The sequence below is a fragment of the Carassius gibelio genome, chromosome B13 (genome assembly GCF_023724105.1).
Source record: "Carassius gibelio isolate Cgi1373 ecotype wild population from Czech Republic chromosome B13, carGib1.2-hapl.c, whole genome shotgun sequence".
Classification (NCBI taxonomy): domain Eukaryota; kingdom Metazoa; phylum Chordata; class Actinopteri; order Cypriniformes; family Cyprinidae; genus Carassius; species Carassius gibelio.
Genome location: NC_068408.1, coordinates 8,459,358 through 8,475,919, shown reverse-complemented (window position 1 = coordinate 8,475,919; position 16,562 = coordinate 8,459,358). Strand labels below are relative to the sequence as shown.

At 36.5% G+C, this 16,562-nt stretch overlaps 2 protein-coding genes across 4 annotated transcripts; one reads left to right on the top strand and one right to left on the bottom strand.

Annotated features, from left to right (window-relative positions):
• Positions 1-121: 121 nt before the first annotated feature.
• Positions 122-7,827, top strand: atl1 (atlastin GTPase 1). Its single transcript, XM_052573119.1, has 14 exons — positions 122-289; positions 2,199-2,449; positions 2,565-2,699; positions 3,314-3,418; positions 3,595-3,645; positions 4,055-4,111; positions 4,234-4,326; positions 4,414-4,552; positions 4,664-4,791; positions 5,585-5,641; positions 5,756-5,827; positions 5,904-6,335; positions 7,168-7,182; positions 7,313-7,827. The coding sequence occupies exons 1-14, from the start codon at positions 256-258 to the stop codon at positions 7,424-7,426; spliced, it is 1,683 nt and encodes a 560-aa protein (XP_052429079.1). The 5' UTR covers positions 122-255; the 3' UTR covers positions 7,427-7,827.
• Positions 7,828-8,687: 860 nt separating this feature from the next.
• Positions 8,688-16,151, bottom strand: sav1 (salvador family WW domain containing protein 1). Of its 3 annotated transcripts, none has more exons than XM_052573121.1 (6): positions 16,010-16,151; positions 15,419-15,653; positions 14,070-14,528; positions 11,339-11,609; positions 11,105-11,254; positions 8,688-9,771 (listed from the first exon to the last, which is right to left on the bottom strand). In XM_052573121.1, the coding sequence occupies exons 2-6, from the start codon at positions 15,510-15,512 to the stop codon at positions 9,558-9,560; spliced, it is 1,188 nt and encodes a 395-aa protein (XP_052429081.1). In that variant the 5' UTR covers positions 15,513-15,653; positions 16,010-16,151; the 3' UTR covers positions 8,688-9,557. The 3 variants fall into 3 exon arrangements, with proteins under 3 accessions (XP_052429081.1, XP_052429080.1, XP_052429082.1); XM_052573120.1 differs by lacking the exon at positions 16,010-16,151 and adding an exon at positions 15,734-15,879; XM_052573122.1 differs by lacking the exon at positions 15,419-15,653 and having other exon boundaries at positions 16,010-16,146.
• Between the last annotated feature and the right edge of the window lie 411 nt (positions 16,152-16,562).

The window sequence follows — 16,562 nt, the reverse complement described above, 5'->3', positions numbered from 1 at the left end:
TAAATAAAAATATGAGAGATATAATTTAGACCAGCCGTTCCTGACCGATTAGAAACAGCGTCAGGGTCTTTAAGCTCCGCCCATTAGTTAAATTATTACACAGCGCCACAAGGCGGTCCAATGGTGCGCTGCACATTTGTTTCAGATTAGAATGAGCCTCCATCACTGGCAGCTGATTTCCAGCATCGCATTCGTCTCATGATCGCTGTTTAGAACCGAACCGACCCGAATACGGAACAAAACACCCAGTGAGACATGGCACGAGACAAAAAGGACAGAGACAGCTGGGGTAAGTCCATTTTTAATACAACAAGCGATCCAGACGTGAGACAGCCTATGAGACGGGTTATTGTGCGATTCTATAAATTATGAATCTGTATGTTCAGGAACACACATAAATAAACACAAACAAAAACAATGCTCTTCCCCTGTCTAAATCAGCTGATTAGATGTGGTCCGGACCACAGCCCTGTTCCGCCCTGTATCTGTGCGTGTGGTCGTGATGACAGATTGCTTTTTTTTTTGTACTGCTGTAACATCTATATTGAAAAGCAATGTGATATTTGCAGTATTGCGATGTCTGTGGGAACACAGATTCGTGCTCGTTTGTATAATGCACCAACCCATTTCTTACACATCCCAGTCAATAATATGCTTTATTTTTAATAGTATTTCCTTGTGTTATTGATACTGATGTTTCAGGCAAATTTATCAGATCACACGACACTGTTTTTCTTCATTGCAGTGGTTCAAATCTGAAGTGATTTGACTGTGTGTGAAGTGATGTGCATTGATGCCAGTGACCCACCTAAGCAGAGCTCTGTAAATCTGCTACAGGCCTGTGAGGAGATGCTGGTTTATATAATATACACGCTAGCCTTATGGAATGTTTGCTGCTCTAACCAGGCCTGACCAGGTGAATATGACATGATAGAGAGCAAGAGAGAGAGAACACTGTAGAATAATTACAGTGTTGGGACATTATTGGTTTCGCTTTGGTGATAACCAATGCCAGAATAGTAAATGTAATGCTGTGAACAGCTTCATCACTCACTTAAATTTGAATTGGGCCTAAAAATGTTCTTTATGAATATTCATTACTGTTCAGTTGCATTTAAGAAATGTTTGACAATTAGAGGGCAGGTCCTCCAGAACAACCTGGTGTTTTACTAGTTCACATACTTGTATTATGCTTAAAAACACATTGACCATTAAGGTAGCAGGTGGTATAATGCTTGACAACCAGTTTTTTTGTTACATTAGGTGTGAGATGTACTTCAGGACCTCTTAACCAATAAAACATCTCACTAGCCTTGATGACAAAGGTCAAGATCATCACTAAAGCTCCATTAGGACTGTCTGCTGCATTAAGCGTTACTAAACCATGACTTCACAATTTGTCCCAAGAGGATTTTAGATTGAGAAAAGAAATACATTTTTTTATGTTGAGTCATTGTAACTGAAATGCTCTTCCATAACATTTATCTTATGATCACTCATCTCTAATGTGAATTTAGGCCTAATTTAATTGTCAAATAGATGATTATTATGGAATAATGCTCCATTAATTCACACACACCCTACCAGAGTGACTACTGTTAACTAAATCTAACTATTAAAAAAACATGCTAATTAAATTTGTTAATAACATGTTTTTTTTTTATCTGTTAATTTAAAAATCTTATATATATATGTATATATATGTGTGTGTGTGTGTAAGTCAGGTCCAACACATTAAGTTGAAGGACTAAAATGACTAAATGTAAATAGATAAAAACCGAAATGGAAGTGAAACTAAAACTGAAACAAACATGAATTAAGGTACTTAATAATATGACCAAAATTAAATTTATATTAAAATGAAAATATTTGTATGAAAAATAAAACAAAAACAAAAACAAATTTGAAATATTAATATAAAAATGAATACTAAAATAACACTGCACCACACAGTGTACTTAAGCGCAGACTTTCACTTTTACTTTTGTAATTTGATATAGAGGTATCAGTGCAACCCATAAATTATGATCCATATAAAGCACTGGATTTAAAAGCAGCCGCTTTAAGAGCATTAACAGTCCATGACGTCTCTGTCGGTTGCGATTTGCTTACATCGCCGGATGTCTATGGTTACCAGTTACCATTTTGACAGTTGCTGCAATAGCAGGACTAACATATTTAAATGTGGTTGTGCTCAGGGTCTTTCGTGGATAGGAACGTGTATGACTGGAGCTCAGAGGAGGAAGAGACAGACGGACGGGCGCGTCCAGTGCAGGTGCTGGTGGTGAAAGATGACCACACGTTCGAGCTGGACGAGGCAGCGCTCAGTAAGATCCTGCTGGCTGAAGAGGTCCGAGACAGAGAGGTGGTGGCCATCTCTGTGGCAGGAGCCTTCCGCAAGGGCAAATCCTTCCTCATGGACTTCATGCTGCGTTACATGTACAGCCAGGTGGGATTGCCTTTAATTCATAGTCTAAACTATTATTTCTCTCAGACTAGTTCCAAATCACAACAAGCTTCTATTTGAAGTTTGAGTAATCTGTAATATGTGTGTTTGCGTTCAGGCCAGTGATAAGTGGCTAGGGGACCCAGATAATCCACTGACAGGATTCTCATGGAGAGGAGGCTCAGAGCGGGAGACCACTGGCATTCAGATCTGGAGCGAAGTTTTCCTGGTGGACAAACCAGATGGTAGCAAGGTAAGAACCAACCCTAACCAATTTGCTGCATTTATTTAATCAAAATATTAAAAATAATCACAAATAATACAAATAAGTATTAAAGTGACTTACAATGAAAAATAATGTTTTCTTTTTATATATATATATTTTTTTATGTAATATTTTAAAATATGTGATGGCAAAATGTAAGTTTCGACAGCCATTACTCCAGTCTTTAGCATCACATGATTTTTCAGAAATCATTCTTATATGCTGATTCTTGCGCAAGAAACATTTTATTAAATTACTCGCAATAATAAAAGCATTAAATATTTTTATCAGGATTGTATGATGAATAGAAAGTCCAAAAGAACCGCAATTATTTGTCTTCTAAATCTTTAATTACATTATGAATTATTTTACTGTCACTTTTAATAAAATAAATGGATCCTTGTTGAATAAAAGTAGTTAACATACTGACTGGACAATAGTTTACAGTCATTCTCTTGACTTAAGTGAAACTATACTCTAATATATTTGTGTAAGCAGAGCCTGTAACTCAGCCATGTATGTGAAAATGAAACTAAACACCAGAGCAAATTTCCTGAGGACCATTAGTGTGTAGACATGCATTATGCTTTTTTATTCTGTAGGTGGCAGTGCTGCTAATGGACACACAGGGGACCTTTGACAGCCAGTCCACTCTCCGTGACTCAGCTACTGTATTTGCCCTCAGTACCATGATCAGCTCTATGCAGGTAGTCAGATTTGACACTTTAATCTTTGCAACTTTACAGATCTTTATGCACCAAGAGCTTGTAACACTCCAAAGAGGAATGAAAAACTGAAATCGCATCACCCCTTTAAACATGTCTGTTCATCATATTTTCAATGAAATTCAGTGGAACCTTGATGTCATCTCTTCTTTTTCAAGGTGTATAACATATCTCAGAACGTTCAGGAAGATGATCTTCAGCATCTGCAGGTATAGAGATCACTCGCAATGCAGTTGAACTGTGCTTGTTATCACAGTTGAATTATACTAAACTAATTAAATATTTATTTATAAAGCACTATAAAAACAGAGTATACCAAAATGTGCTGTGTAATTACAAGAAGACAATAAAAACAAACAGAACTATAAAAAATACATAAATACAATATGGCAATTCCAATTTATTCTTGAAGTTAGTTAAACCTGACAAGCATGTAAGCCATGTTTTTTTTTTGTTAATCAGAAAAGTCATTGGTATGAAATAAATATTTTGAAAAGACATTTATTTAGAGTGCAGTTTTTTGTTATTTTTTTGTACAGTGAAACTGTAAAAATTAATAACTAAAAAAAATGTATTTGTGTTTTTAAAAATGCTTCTGTTTTTGTTGACTTTTTATAGCTTTTCACTGAATATGGCAGACTGGCCATGGAAGAAACATTCCTCAAACCATTTCAGGTATTTGCTGTATTTTAATATTTCAGAACATGAAATGATATCTTTATGAAATGCTTTTGTGCATTATACTACTATATGATGAATGAACATCAGTACTCATCTGGTATGTGTTTTTACACAAGTCAATGATCTTTCTGGTGCGGGACTGGAGCTTTCCATACGAGTTTCCCTATGGACAGGAAGGAGGGATGAAATTTCTGGAGAAAAGATTAAAGGTCAGGAGGTTAATATATGGAAGTATGGAAGGGCTAACTTATAAAAAAACTGAAATCATAACCACCACAACGTGTGTTTATATGTAGATCTCAGAGAATCAACATGAGGAGCTGCAGAACGTGAGGAAACACATCCATTCCTGCTTCACCAACATCTCCTGTTTCCTCATGCCACACCCGGGACTCAAGGTGGCCACAAACCCAAACTTTGACGGCAGATTAAGGGGTATGACTACAGAGAATCAGTAGACTGTGGCTGAGCTCAAATATGTGGAAGCTATGTTGGCTTCCTTAAACTGTGAAATTCAAAAACACTGTTTCCAATCATGTGTTTCAGAGATCGATCAAGATTTTATCAATAATCTGCAAGTTCTTGTTCCGTGGTTATTACTCCCCAAAAACCTGGACGTGAAAGAGATCAATGGAAGTCAAATCACTTGCCGTGGACTTTTGGAGTACTTCAAGGTAATAGTATTGTCAGAAGTGCATTAGCTACTACTAGGAATGAAATGGGAAGACATTTCTAGTAAGATATAAAAAAAATCCATCTGCTGACAACATTTTCATAAATAGCGAGCCAGAATATAAGAATTTTATATGTAAAAAGTATAAATAATTTTTAAATTGACATATATATGTTTTATTTTATTTTTATTATTATTTACATATTTTTTAAATACTTTTATTCAGCGAGAATGCATTACACTTTTACATTGTAACAAAAAAATTATATAAAATAAATGCTGTTCTTTTTAGCTTTCTATTAATCAAATAATCTGAATAAAACAGTTTTAGACATCGATCTGAAGGATCATGTGACACTGAAGACTGGAGAAATGTCTGCTTAAAATTAAGCTTTGCCATCACAGGAATAAATTACATTTTAAAATATAATAAAATAGAAACAATTTGAATAATATGTCCCAGTTTTGCTGGTTTTATTTTTGATCAAATAAATGCAGCCTTGGTGAGCATAAGAGACTTCTTTCAAAAATATTTATAAAATCTGCAAATGGTTTATATATAATATACTTTTTTGTAAATTAGCATTTTAAATTTGAAGTAAATGAATTTACTAAAGATTACTTTTAACATCGTTAGAGGAAACTATAAATCCAATATTAACTGATATTACAAAATCTACTGCCAGCAACCAGTATGGTACCAATCATGCACCACTAATTTTTATGCAGTTTACAGTTGTTTATTTGCTATGTGGAATTCCTTGAGTGAACGGAGCAGCTGTTTATGATTTTAGGCATATATCAAGATTTACCAGGGAGAGGAGCTGCCACATCCAAAATCCATGTTACAGGTATGAGCTCTTAACACACACACTCCCCATCCACAGCCTGACACACAGTAACTACACCTAATATATATTGGCATCATACAGTATGACAGGGTTAGAGTGTGCTTGTGTCCACAGGCCACAGCAGAAGCAAATAATCTGGCTGCAGTGGCTGCAGCTAAAGATCTTTACAGCAAGAAGATGGAGGAGGTGAGTGTGATCCTAACAGCTACATTCTGGTCGTATTATTGTGTACTCTCTTCATCAAACATGTCTTACGCCTAAGGTGAGTGGAGGAGATCGGCCTTTCCTCGCACCGAGCGAGCTGCAGGCACGTCACTTGGCCATCCGTGACGAGGCATTGACATTGTTTCGCAGCGTGAAGAAAATGGGTGGAGAGGAGTTCAGCCGGCGTTACCTGCAGCAGCTGGAGGCGGAGATCGACGAGCTGTTTGTGCAGTACATCAAGCACAACGACTCCAAGAACATCTTCCATGCAGCACGAACACCCGCAACGCTGTTCGTGGTGATCTTTGTGATGTATGTGGCCGCAGGGATCACGGGGTTCGTGGGGGTTGACATCATCGCAAGCATCTGCAACATGGTGCTGGGCTTCGCGCTCATCACTCTGTGCACCTGGGCGTATATCCGCTACTCAGGAGAATACAGAGAACTGGGTGCCGTCATTGACCAGGTGGCCGGAGCGCTGTGGGATCAGGTAAAACACAACATTTAAGAGCAAATAAATACTTACTGTTCTATAAAGTGTGCATAGAAATAGTTTATTTATATAAATGTTTCGCATTTTCAGCAGCCATTACTACTGTCTTTAGTGTTATATAATTCTTCAGTTATCATTTGGTGCTTAAGGAAAGTTTGATATTAGTGTCAATATTGAAATCAGCTGCGCTGCTTAATATTTTAATAAATGGAACGTTTTTTTTAAACAACAGCAACCACAACAAAAACTGCATTTATATACTGTGTGTGTGTGTGTGTGTGTGTGTGTGTGTGTGTGTATATATATATATATATAGTATTTTCTGTATTTTAATATTTACTGTCACTTTTATTAAACTTCAATGCATCATTTCAAAATAACAGTATTAATTTCTTTAAAAAAACTTAATGACAATTTTATTGATGGTAGTGTATAAACAATAATAATAATAATTGATATAATAAAAAATATTTATTTAATCTTCGCTTAAAATATTAGAAGTACACAGTATATATATATAAAAATGTATGTATAAATGTATGTATATATATATATGTATGTATATATATATATATATATATACACAAAACAAAACAAAACCAAGTATATACAATAGAAAAATACAGAGAAATAGAGAAAGCTAGTGTTAGAAGCCTTTTTAAAGACAACATGCAGTCAGGAAATTAATAGAACAGTTGTTAGAGAGAAGTAAATAAGATGTGTTATAGATCACAATAAAAAATGTGTCAAATTTGTAGATATATAGATGGAAAATCAGGTCACATTTTTATTACAGATTGGTTAACTATTCCTCATTTCTTTGTTTTAGGGAAGCACAAATGAGGTAAGGGGTGTTTACCTGCACCCACCTGAACACACTTACCTATTTAGACAAAAACAATTTCACAACATCTTACAGACATGCAGAGACATCTCACATTAACATGTCGTATCTTCCTGTCCACCTCCCTCAGGCTCTGTTTAATAAGCTGTACAGTGTAGCAGCACACCACAGGCAGTTGTATAATCACGCCTTCCCTGGACACCAGACTGCCCAACAGCCCAAGCAGGACAAGAAACAAAACTGACCCCACACAGTACACGCAGACGCACTGTGGACAGTGACACTGGAGTGTACAGTCAGAGAGAGAAAGAGACGTGGGACTGTTCAACGCTACATCAGGAACATATCGCCACAATCACCCACCACAGCAACATCCTGCACCTACAGCTCAGGCCCATGGTCAGACGGTGTGGAGAATCAGACTCAAAAGATTCGGTCTGACCGTGTTGCTTGTGCCTGCGTTAGAAAATCACAGTATTAGTTCTGACAGTTCACCATTTTGCCATCTTCTCACTGTAAATACGGTTTCTCTCTCTGACACTCACATGAAAGCAGCCTGTGCTTATTTTGTAATCGATGTCGTACTGTATGCTGAGTTCAGTGCTATTTATAAGGTAATAAAATACTACATGTTTAAAAACACAAGTTATAGTCATTATCAGGGGCCAGATGATGTGTTTCAGAGATTTTATCGTCCATCTCATCATGTTTGGGGCATCACACCTGAAAATACAGCACATTTGCTCCCCTCAATGGTCATCATGGTAGAGCTCCTGGGCCGCTATTTGCAGCCAAGTGAGTACAGCTCCTGTCTGATTGAGTATGAAAAGAACATTTACCAAGTATGTTTGAATGAAAAAAATAAACAAGAATATCCGACATTCATAGCATCATAAATTTAGTTTCATTAGCTCTTATCAGGCTAACATGCATTCAGCTAACGCTCTTGAATGACTATGGGCTCTTATAAAGACTTCTTTTGAATCATAAAGTGATATTTGAGGGCATTCTGTTGATGGAGTTGATTAAATCGAAATTTAAGGCAAAACCATTTTGTGCATATATAGAAAATGTATAATCATGGGAACTTTCTGGAAACTGTTGTACATTTATATTAAGGGTCATTCTACAAGTTTATTAAATGAGGCCCCAGGTCTTTAGAGTCATACATAATTGATCACAAGCATAGATTAACACATTTTAACCTGAGCTAAACCTTTGTGATACTACTGAGGATTGGCTTTTTGAACAGTAGCAATTTGTTTCCAAAATGTTGAATTAAAGAGCAGCTTTCGATGCTTTTCTTTTCTTACTCGAAAGCTGCAAAAAATGTTTTGATTGGCAAGAAAAAGAAATATTCAAGGATTAAAATAAACATACTTGTACAGTATTCTGTTCTGCTTACATATAATATTAAGTTCAAACAAAGTTTAATATGGATAATGGTAAAAAAACCAAAAAACTTTTCTAATCTAAAGTAGATTAGCATCTCTCACACACACACACACAATACAAGGTCCAGGTTTATTTAGTGATGCTCAAAATAGATTTTACAAACAGACATAACTGAAAAATACAGGCAATAACCTCTTGAAAAAAAGAATGCAGCAGACGCAATCACTTCATACAAAGTGACCAGTCTGCCTGAAAGTTTCATCTTTAAATATATGAAGCAAATTCCTTAAAAAAGGAATCCACCTAAACCTTAAAGGATGAACCTCAAAGAAATCTTCTAGTCATATTTCACCCTCCCAGAAAAAACAAAGCACAAGAAACAACAATATACAATTTACTTGAGGAAAATGAAGCACCATGAAGATTATTGCATTATTTCAAATATAAAAAAACTCACTACTGTAATTGAAAAACTAGCATTTTATAATTTATTTAATCATATTTGATGTCAAACCATTCATTCATGCTGCTTTAAGTAACCATAAATTCAGCTTCATTTTCTTGAGGTGAAATGTGACCTGGATGAGTTTTTTTTAATGAGGTTCACCCTAAAAGCAAAACTATAATTGAAAATAAAAGTATGATTAAACAATAAAACATTGATAACTGATAGTTGTGATTGTCCAAAATGATAATGCAGAATGAGTAAAGTCCTCAAAGTCCTGACATGCACAAAGAAACACACTCTCAGCATGTGCAAACATTCACAACACTGTCAAAACCAAGCATGGACTCAGAACACACACAGCCGTATAATGGCTGATAAGGATATATAGGAGTAAAAATGTAAAGTTCCCCACAGGCTTTGTGTGGTGTCTCTCTTTGGGCTTATATTTGGAGCTGTTTGAGGGAGTACATTAGAGTCTGCATCAGCAGCTAAGGCACTGATAAGGCTAGAGTTTGGGAGCGTCTCACATGAGTCACATTTTAGGAGGGAAGTTTTTGGCTGGTTGTTGGGCATACCACTGCTGCCGCTGTTTGCGCGTGTCAAGTTCGGTGAGCAGCGCTTGTCGATATGCCTCATAGGATTTAACGATGCACTCCAGTTCCTTCATGAAGAGCAGTTTCAGCATCCCCTGATAAGTGTCCAGATCAATCAACTGGAAGAGTTCCCACTTCAGGATGTGGTCATACCTGAGACAAAGCACAAACACACTAATATGATTGAAGGTTAATGGTATTGGCCTTTAACAGACTCCATCAACCAGTAAACAGCCTCTAATGGCTTCCAGGAACCAGCCAATGGGGGAAAAAAACTTTTAATTGAGAAATCTTCTGACCGGCATCCTTGCTAATGATGAAAACAGCATTGCTGGTGTCCCATTACTAGTCTCTTCAATTTTAGAAGGGTTTTGTGTACTATATGACAAACAAACAAACTTAAAACCATAAATTTTACCTACTGTATCAGATACCTACTGTACAGTACTGATATTAATAAAAATACAACTGAAATTAATAAGTAATAGTGGTCGACCGATATATCGCCAATGGCATTTTTCAAATATCGGCATCTGCCGATAAGTTTTTCTGTTTGGCCGATGTGTTTGAGGTGGGACTTTTATTTTGACGGCGCTGAGAGTGGCAGCACCTGAGCGCACACAGTGCTCACACTCTCTCTCTTGTTCCTCTGTCTAATATGGATAGAAGTCTGTATAATAATTAGATAGAACAGTTAAACGAAGGAATTAATGTATACATAAAGTATAATAACAATTGCTTTTATATTAGGCCTATTAGTAATAGAAAGGCAAACATTATAATACTTTCTCATTTGTCGTCAGCATTAAGCAAATACGCATTTATAAAATGTAAACAAATCTTTGAATGCCTAATGAACTTTTAATTTCACAAACCATGCAAACTTAGTTAAATCCAGCTGTGAGATCTTGTGACGTGTGTATTGTTATCCAACATGATCACGTTTTCATGTTTATTTACAAATTATGCTGCGCTTTATACATTTGCCCATTGTCACATTCATGTCATTTTCACTGTGTGCTGTATGTAAAATGAGGGTTACCTTGGCTTTATTTTGAAAAATATGATTCCTAATGCACACAAACTTCTCAGAATGCTGAGTGCCCTGTTGGTTACAGTGTTTACTTTCTATTTAATTATATTCTTATTACATATTTATTTATTTGTGAAAAATCCTGTCATCTAAAGTATGTTTCTATTACACATTTATTTTTGAATCCATTGTCAAATTATTTCACATTTCTTAAATATTGATAATAATTGAAAAATTATATCGGCTTTATATCGGCTGTCGGCTAAACAATCTATAGGCACATCATGCCAATGTGGCATGATGCAATCAAAATTAGAGCACTGCCATCACAACCAAAGAAGCTGACTCCAACCGCAGCGCCCATTGGTGCAGATCGGAGTGTATGTGAAAGATTTCTGCCACCCTCCAAACTTTGACAGTGTGTGACAATGAATGCATGAATGAGAAACTTACTTTAGCGGTGCTCTGGCATACACCTGCAGCCAGTCTGGGATCTCGGCTGTGTGGTACGGGTTTGCTGGTACCAGTACGGGCTGGTTGCGTTCTGGTGGGCGGGGCTGGTAGGTGACTGGCGGGGGAGGGGGCTGGTCGTAACGTGGAACACTGAGTAAAAGCAGAAATGGTGTATTTTAGAAAAAAAATGGCACTAAATAGTCTCTGAATGTACTGGGACATCTCGACACTCACCTGGGAGCACAGGGGTGTCTGTACTGGGCACGCTTGTTGATGTGGTCAACATAATACACTCCACACTCAGCTGACTCCACCCTCTCCCAGCCCGGCGGAAGCCCCTCCCTCTCCAGCGGATGGCTCCAATGAGTGGTGTTTGTGTTGTGATCGATGTAATACTTCCTGCCTCGAATCGTCCAATCAACAGTCCAGCCAGGAGGAAGAGCCGCCTCCTCCCCACTCATGGTCGTCAGATTACCCACCGACTTCGCCGGCACACGGCCGATTGCTAGAAAACAACAAACACATGGAAGTATTACAGATCTGTATGCAGGAAATTATTTCAGTGTGTGCATTACAATGAGATTTCGTTTTTATTTTTAATTTTTTTAAAACAACAAGCCACAGCTGCAGGGTCAAATATAAAGCAAAAAACCCCAGAAGACCATGAAAAGTTCAGCACAAGGAAAAACACATCAGTGTAGGGTGAAGAAAAGGGCAACTAAAAAAAAAATCCACATTTCTCTCATTCTCACACAATGAGAAATACTACAGGAGAGTGACAGCCCAGAAACTCTGTGTATACTGAGCCAAAGTGAGAATAGGAGCAAATCATGGACTGAGCAGGGCTGGCAAAATAAAACTGAGAAACACTGTTTATGTCTCATTATATCTTGTTGGCATCACTTTAAACATTCACTTTATGTTTTAAACTTTATATTATTCAAAGAATCCTGGAAAAATGTATGATGGTTTCCACAAAAATACATAATAATAACAATAGTCTAGTCTAATATGAAGAAACATTTCCTGAACATCAAATCATCACTTAGAATGACTTTTGAGAGTAAAGACGGGAAAATCTGCTTTTTTGCCATCACAGGAATAAATTACATTGAAGAAAAAAATAATAATAATAGACAGTAGATTTAAATTGAAACAACATTTATTTTATGATACTACTGGTTTTACTGTATTTCTGACCAAATAAATGTTGGCTTGGTCTTCATTACAGAGTTTTTTAAAAAAACATTCAAAAAATCTTGCTCGCCCAAACTTTTTCACAGTAGTGTATCAAGACACAAGATATATAATATGATAAAATACAATACAAAATAATATAAAGACATGATTTTAGCTATACCACCCAGCTTTAATCATGAGCATATGTTTGTGAGGGAACTGTGTGTTTGTGTGTGTGTGTGTGTGTGTGTGTGTGTGAGTCAAGAGCTGGAATGTGTGATGACGTCAGTGTAGTTTCACATCTCTTCTCCTGTTCAATAGCTCTAGAGGTCTCACTCATACACCCAGAAACATATACTTGTACCAAAAGTATTTGAACACTTACGTATTCATTTTATACATTCAAATACGGCTAACACTTCAAAAATAGAAACCAGCAAAATGTCATGTCCCTCATAATGGCTGGTTAAGCTGTACTCAAGGCAAATGATTCTATCATCCATAAAGTGTATATTTATATTTGCCTTTAATACAGTTTTCAACCTTCTTAGAATTGATTCATTTAATTTTTAATAGTCTCCAGTGTAAAGCCACCCCTCAGAACATTCGCTAGTTACTTTAAAAAAGTTAGAGGATGGAATCGGCATCTAACGCTTCTCTCCAGAACTGCCAGCAATAATTTGATAATAATAAAATCAGGTATTGAGATGGCCAGGGTAGATGTTGAACTGCACAAACGTTATGATCATGACACTTTAATTAAATAAATTATTTATTATAATTATTATTTTTATTATTATTATTAAATTAGAATAAGTTACATTTAAAAATGTATTTAAATAGTCAACAGCTGATTTAAATCAAAACAATATTTTAAAATGCTACTGGTTTTACTGTAATCAAATAAATGCAGCCTTATGCAGTAGTTATGTGTTGTTTGGACACGGTTCTTCTTAATGTTGGACAGTCCCGATCATTCACTTTTGGTTTTCAGCACATTATTCTCCTTTGCTCATGAAGTCTTGCCAAGCTTTGTGTATGCAGTCATAATCATAAAGACTATTGTTCTTAAAACAACAAACAATTGGGCTATTAAGGTTACAAATGCTCCTGTTAAACTGGCTTCCAGGAATTGCCCTTTTTGGAAGTCTAACAAATCACAAATTTTTACTTATGTCTAGTACTAGACACTGCTGAATATGCACTGATATAAAACCTACTGTGTATATATATTTATATTTGAGTTTTCAGTTAAACATGTTAATTTTTTTTTTTTAAACTTGATTAAAATATTTTAATAAATGCAGTTAACCCACTGGCTTCGCCGCCCAGAACTGTACATCATCTTACATTTCATACAGTGGACTGTTGACAAAAAATATGATGCAAGGCAACACCTCTATAAATGCAGTAATGCCCAAAAATTGGGTCAAAGACATGGTGCATCATTATTTAAAAAATAAAAAATTAAAGGGATAGTTCACCCAAAAAAAATTCAATTCTGTCATCATTTACTCATCCATTTTGTGCTCGAGGGTCAAATACACATACAGATACACGTACATATATGGGTTGGCTGACCAGATCAATGTGAATACTTGATTTAGACAGAGGAGACTAAACGGTCCCATACAGTCAACATCATATGGTGTCATAAATAGAGACAGATTATGGCAGTGTATATTTATAGTACAGAGTGACAAGTCATGTTTCTAATTTAATCTTTTATAATGCATCTGAGTCTGTGCATGTAGAGTTATTGCATGCCAGATGATGTGTTACTCACCTGGGGGTGGGCGACTGTGAGGCTGGGGCGTCTGAGGCTGTCCTGGGTTTCGTGGGTAGCTGAGTTCATTGTGCTCATAGTACCTGTAGTTCTCATTAAAGTGGTCTGGTCTGCGTGCCCGCCTGGGTTGGTTATTGTAGTACGGCTCTGGAGGGTAGTAAAACGGGCCGCCGTCTCCATTCTCTGTTACCGAACCAGCATCGCTCATGTAAGATGGCGAGGAAGGGGAGTAATCACGATGAAGGTGTGGTGGAGCAGACAGCCGATGACTCTCCCTACGTGACACCTCGAGGGGGGTCCGTGGAGGGGCATTGCGCAGAAAACTCTTAGGGACGCTCACATCCCCAACAGATCCAGAGGAATATGGACTTGCACCAGACACCCCGGCCGGAACTGGCTCCACTAACGGGGGCTCACGGCGAAGAAACGTTGGATGCCGGATAAACGAGGGCATCAAATCTGGAACAGACCACAAGAGAGGCAGAAGTGCAGTAGGTGGATTAAAACATACTCTGCAATTTTTATTAAGTAAAAAACGCTCAAGATAAAGTTTATCATAAAATTCAATTATCCAGGAAAGAGTGAGAGTGATGGAAAACAAAGTTCAAAATACAATTCTTTGCTTTTTGAGAACGGTCTTAAGAATGAATGTTTCTAAAACAAAAAGAATGTTACATATTTAAATAATTTTACTGGACTGATTTACTGGACTACATTTTTTTTCTAATGTCTCAAAACATGATTTAAATGTTTAAAAGTTTTTCTACATTTTTTTCCCCAATACAAGTAGAAGTCTATGAATATGTTATGCTAAATTTATTTGTGGCTAATTTGCCTTTTGTGTGTGTTTGTGAGTACTTTGATTTATTATCATCCAATTATGCCCTGATACTATAACTTACAATTATAGAAACAGAAACAAAAATACAAACAGATGTTATTCATATTAAGTATGTCAAAATATCCTTTGTTTTAAATATAAACTAAGTGTGATGTTTTAAGAGGACAAAATTGTATATGAAATGACACAAATTACAATTTTAAATATGAAAATGAGACACATTATCTTTTAAAAACTGCTAAAGATATTCACAGGTTTACAACAGACATCTATTAGGCTGACAGAATATGTAACAGTGTGTACATATTGTTACTGTCAGTTGTTTAACCAACAATTACAGTGACGAAACTCGACCTGTATTTACATTTAATGAAATAAACATGCAGACACAACATTTTATGCTCCAAAATACGCATAAAGAGTACGTTATATAAAAATGCAGATTATTATTATAGTCTTATTTTCTATTTTGTGGGTTTTGTTAGGCAGACTGACTGAAGTTACTCACTTCTCAGCAACGGGGAGGTTTCTTTCTTCACATATTTTCCCTGAACTTCTGCTGGCTTGGACGCTTCGTTTTTACTCTTCTTTCTAGAGAGCATCGTTAATCCGAATCGATTCTGGATCGATTAGACTTCGGTTTCATCCTGAAATCCGGTTCTAGATTCGCACTGACACACAAAACCGAGTCCATTTCGGAGCGTTTAGCCCGATAGCTAGTTTGGAGTCATCATGGCTACAGACTGAAAACATAAACACTGGCGATTAGTTTGCATTTAGCGAACGTGTCCTTGTTTCTGGTGTTTAGTCGAACATTACGAACATTTTTCGATGATTAATTAGCGCTCCCTGTGCGCGCTGTCCAAATTACGCCCAGAGAGAAAAGCGCACAAAAACTTTTACCAGCTGAATATGTTCAACCCAACCCAGCCCTCAATCTCCGTCTGATCCCAGATCAGCTCTCACTGGATCTCTCCTCGCCACCTGATCTCAGATCAGCAGTTTGGATCCATAACTTCCAACTGCCAGATTCCAGACCAGCTTACTTTATTTTCAGAGTCAAAAAGGTTTAATAGTATCGCAAAAACAGCTTACTTACCAACGCATGTTAATGAGATCTTTTTTTCCCATTCTATTTAACTGCCTCTTCTCCTGATCCCAGACCAAGTCTCTCTGGATCGCTCTCTCCCCACAGCAGCCTGATCCCAGATCAGACATTCCCTAAACCAGGTCCTAATAGGAGCAAAGCATTGTGGGAAATATTTGACTCTCGAAGTATTTCCCTCTATCTTTCACATTTTTTTGTTTTGTTTTGTGGTTTAGCAGGACAGTTGTGATGATTCATTCAACACATTAGTTTCAATATAAAGGACAGATCTACCTTACACGAAAAGGGTAAAAAAAAAAAAAATAGGGCCTCAAACCCTTAAAAGTTGCTTTTTCAACAAATGTCAGTAAAAGAAGGTACTTCACCTTCAGAAATTTAGGAGGTCAAACTAATTTTCATATAAGCAATTATGTATTTATTTATGTGCGATTAGCAAAATAACGACAATAAAAAATAGAAAAATACATGAATTCTAATAAAAAATTAAATTAAACTATGGTAAGCTATTATCTCTCTTTCTCATTATATATAAATTAAAACTCTG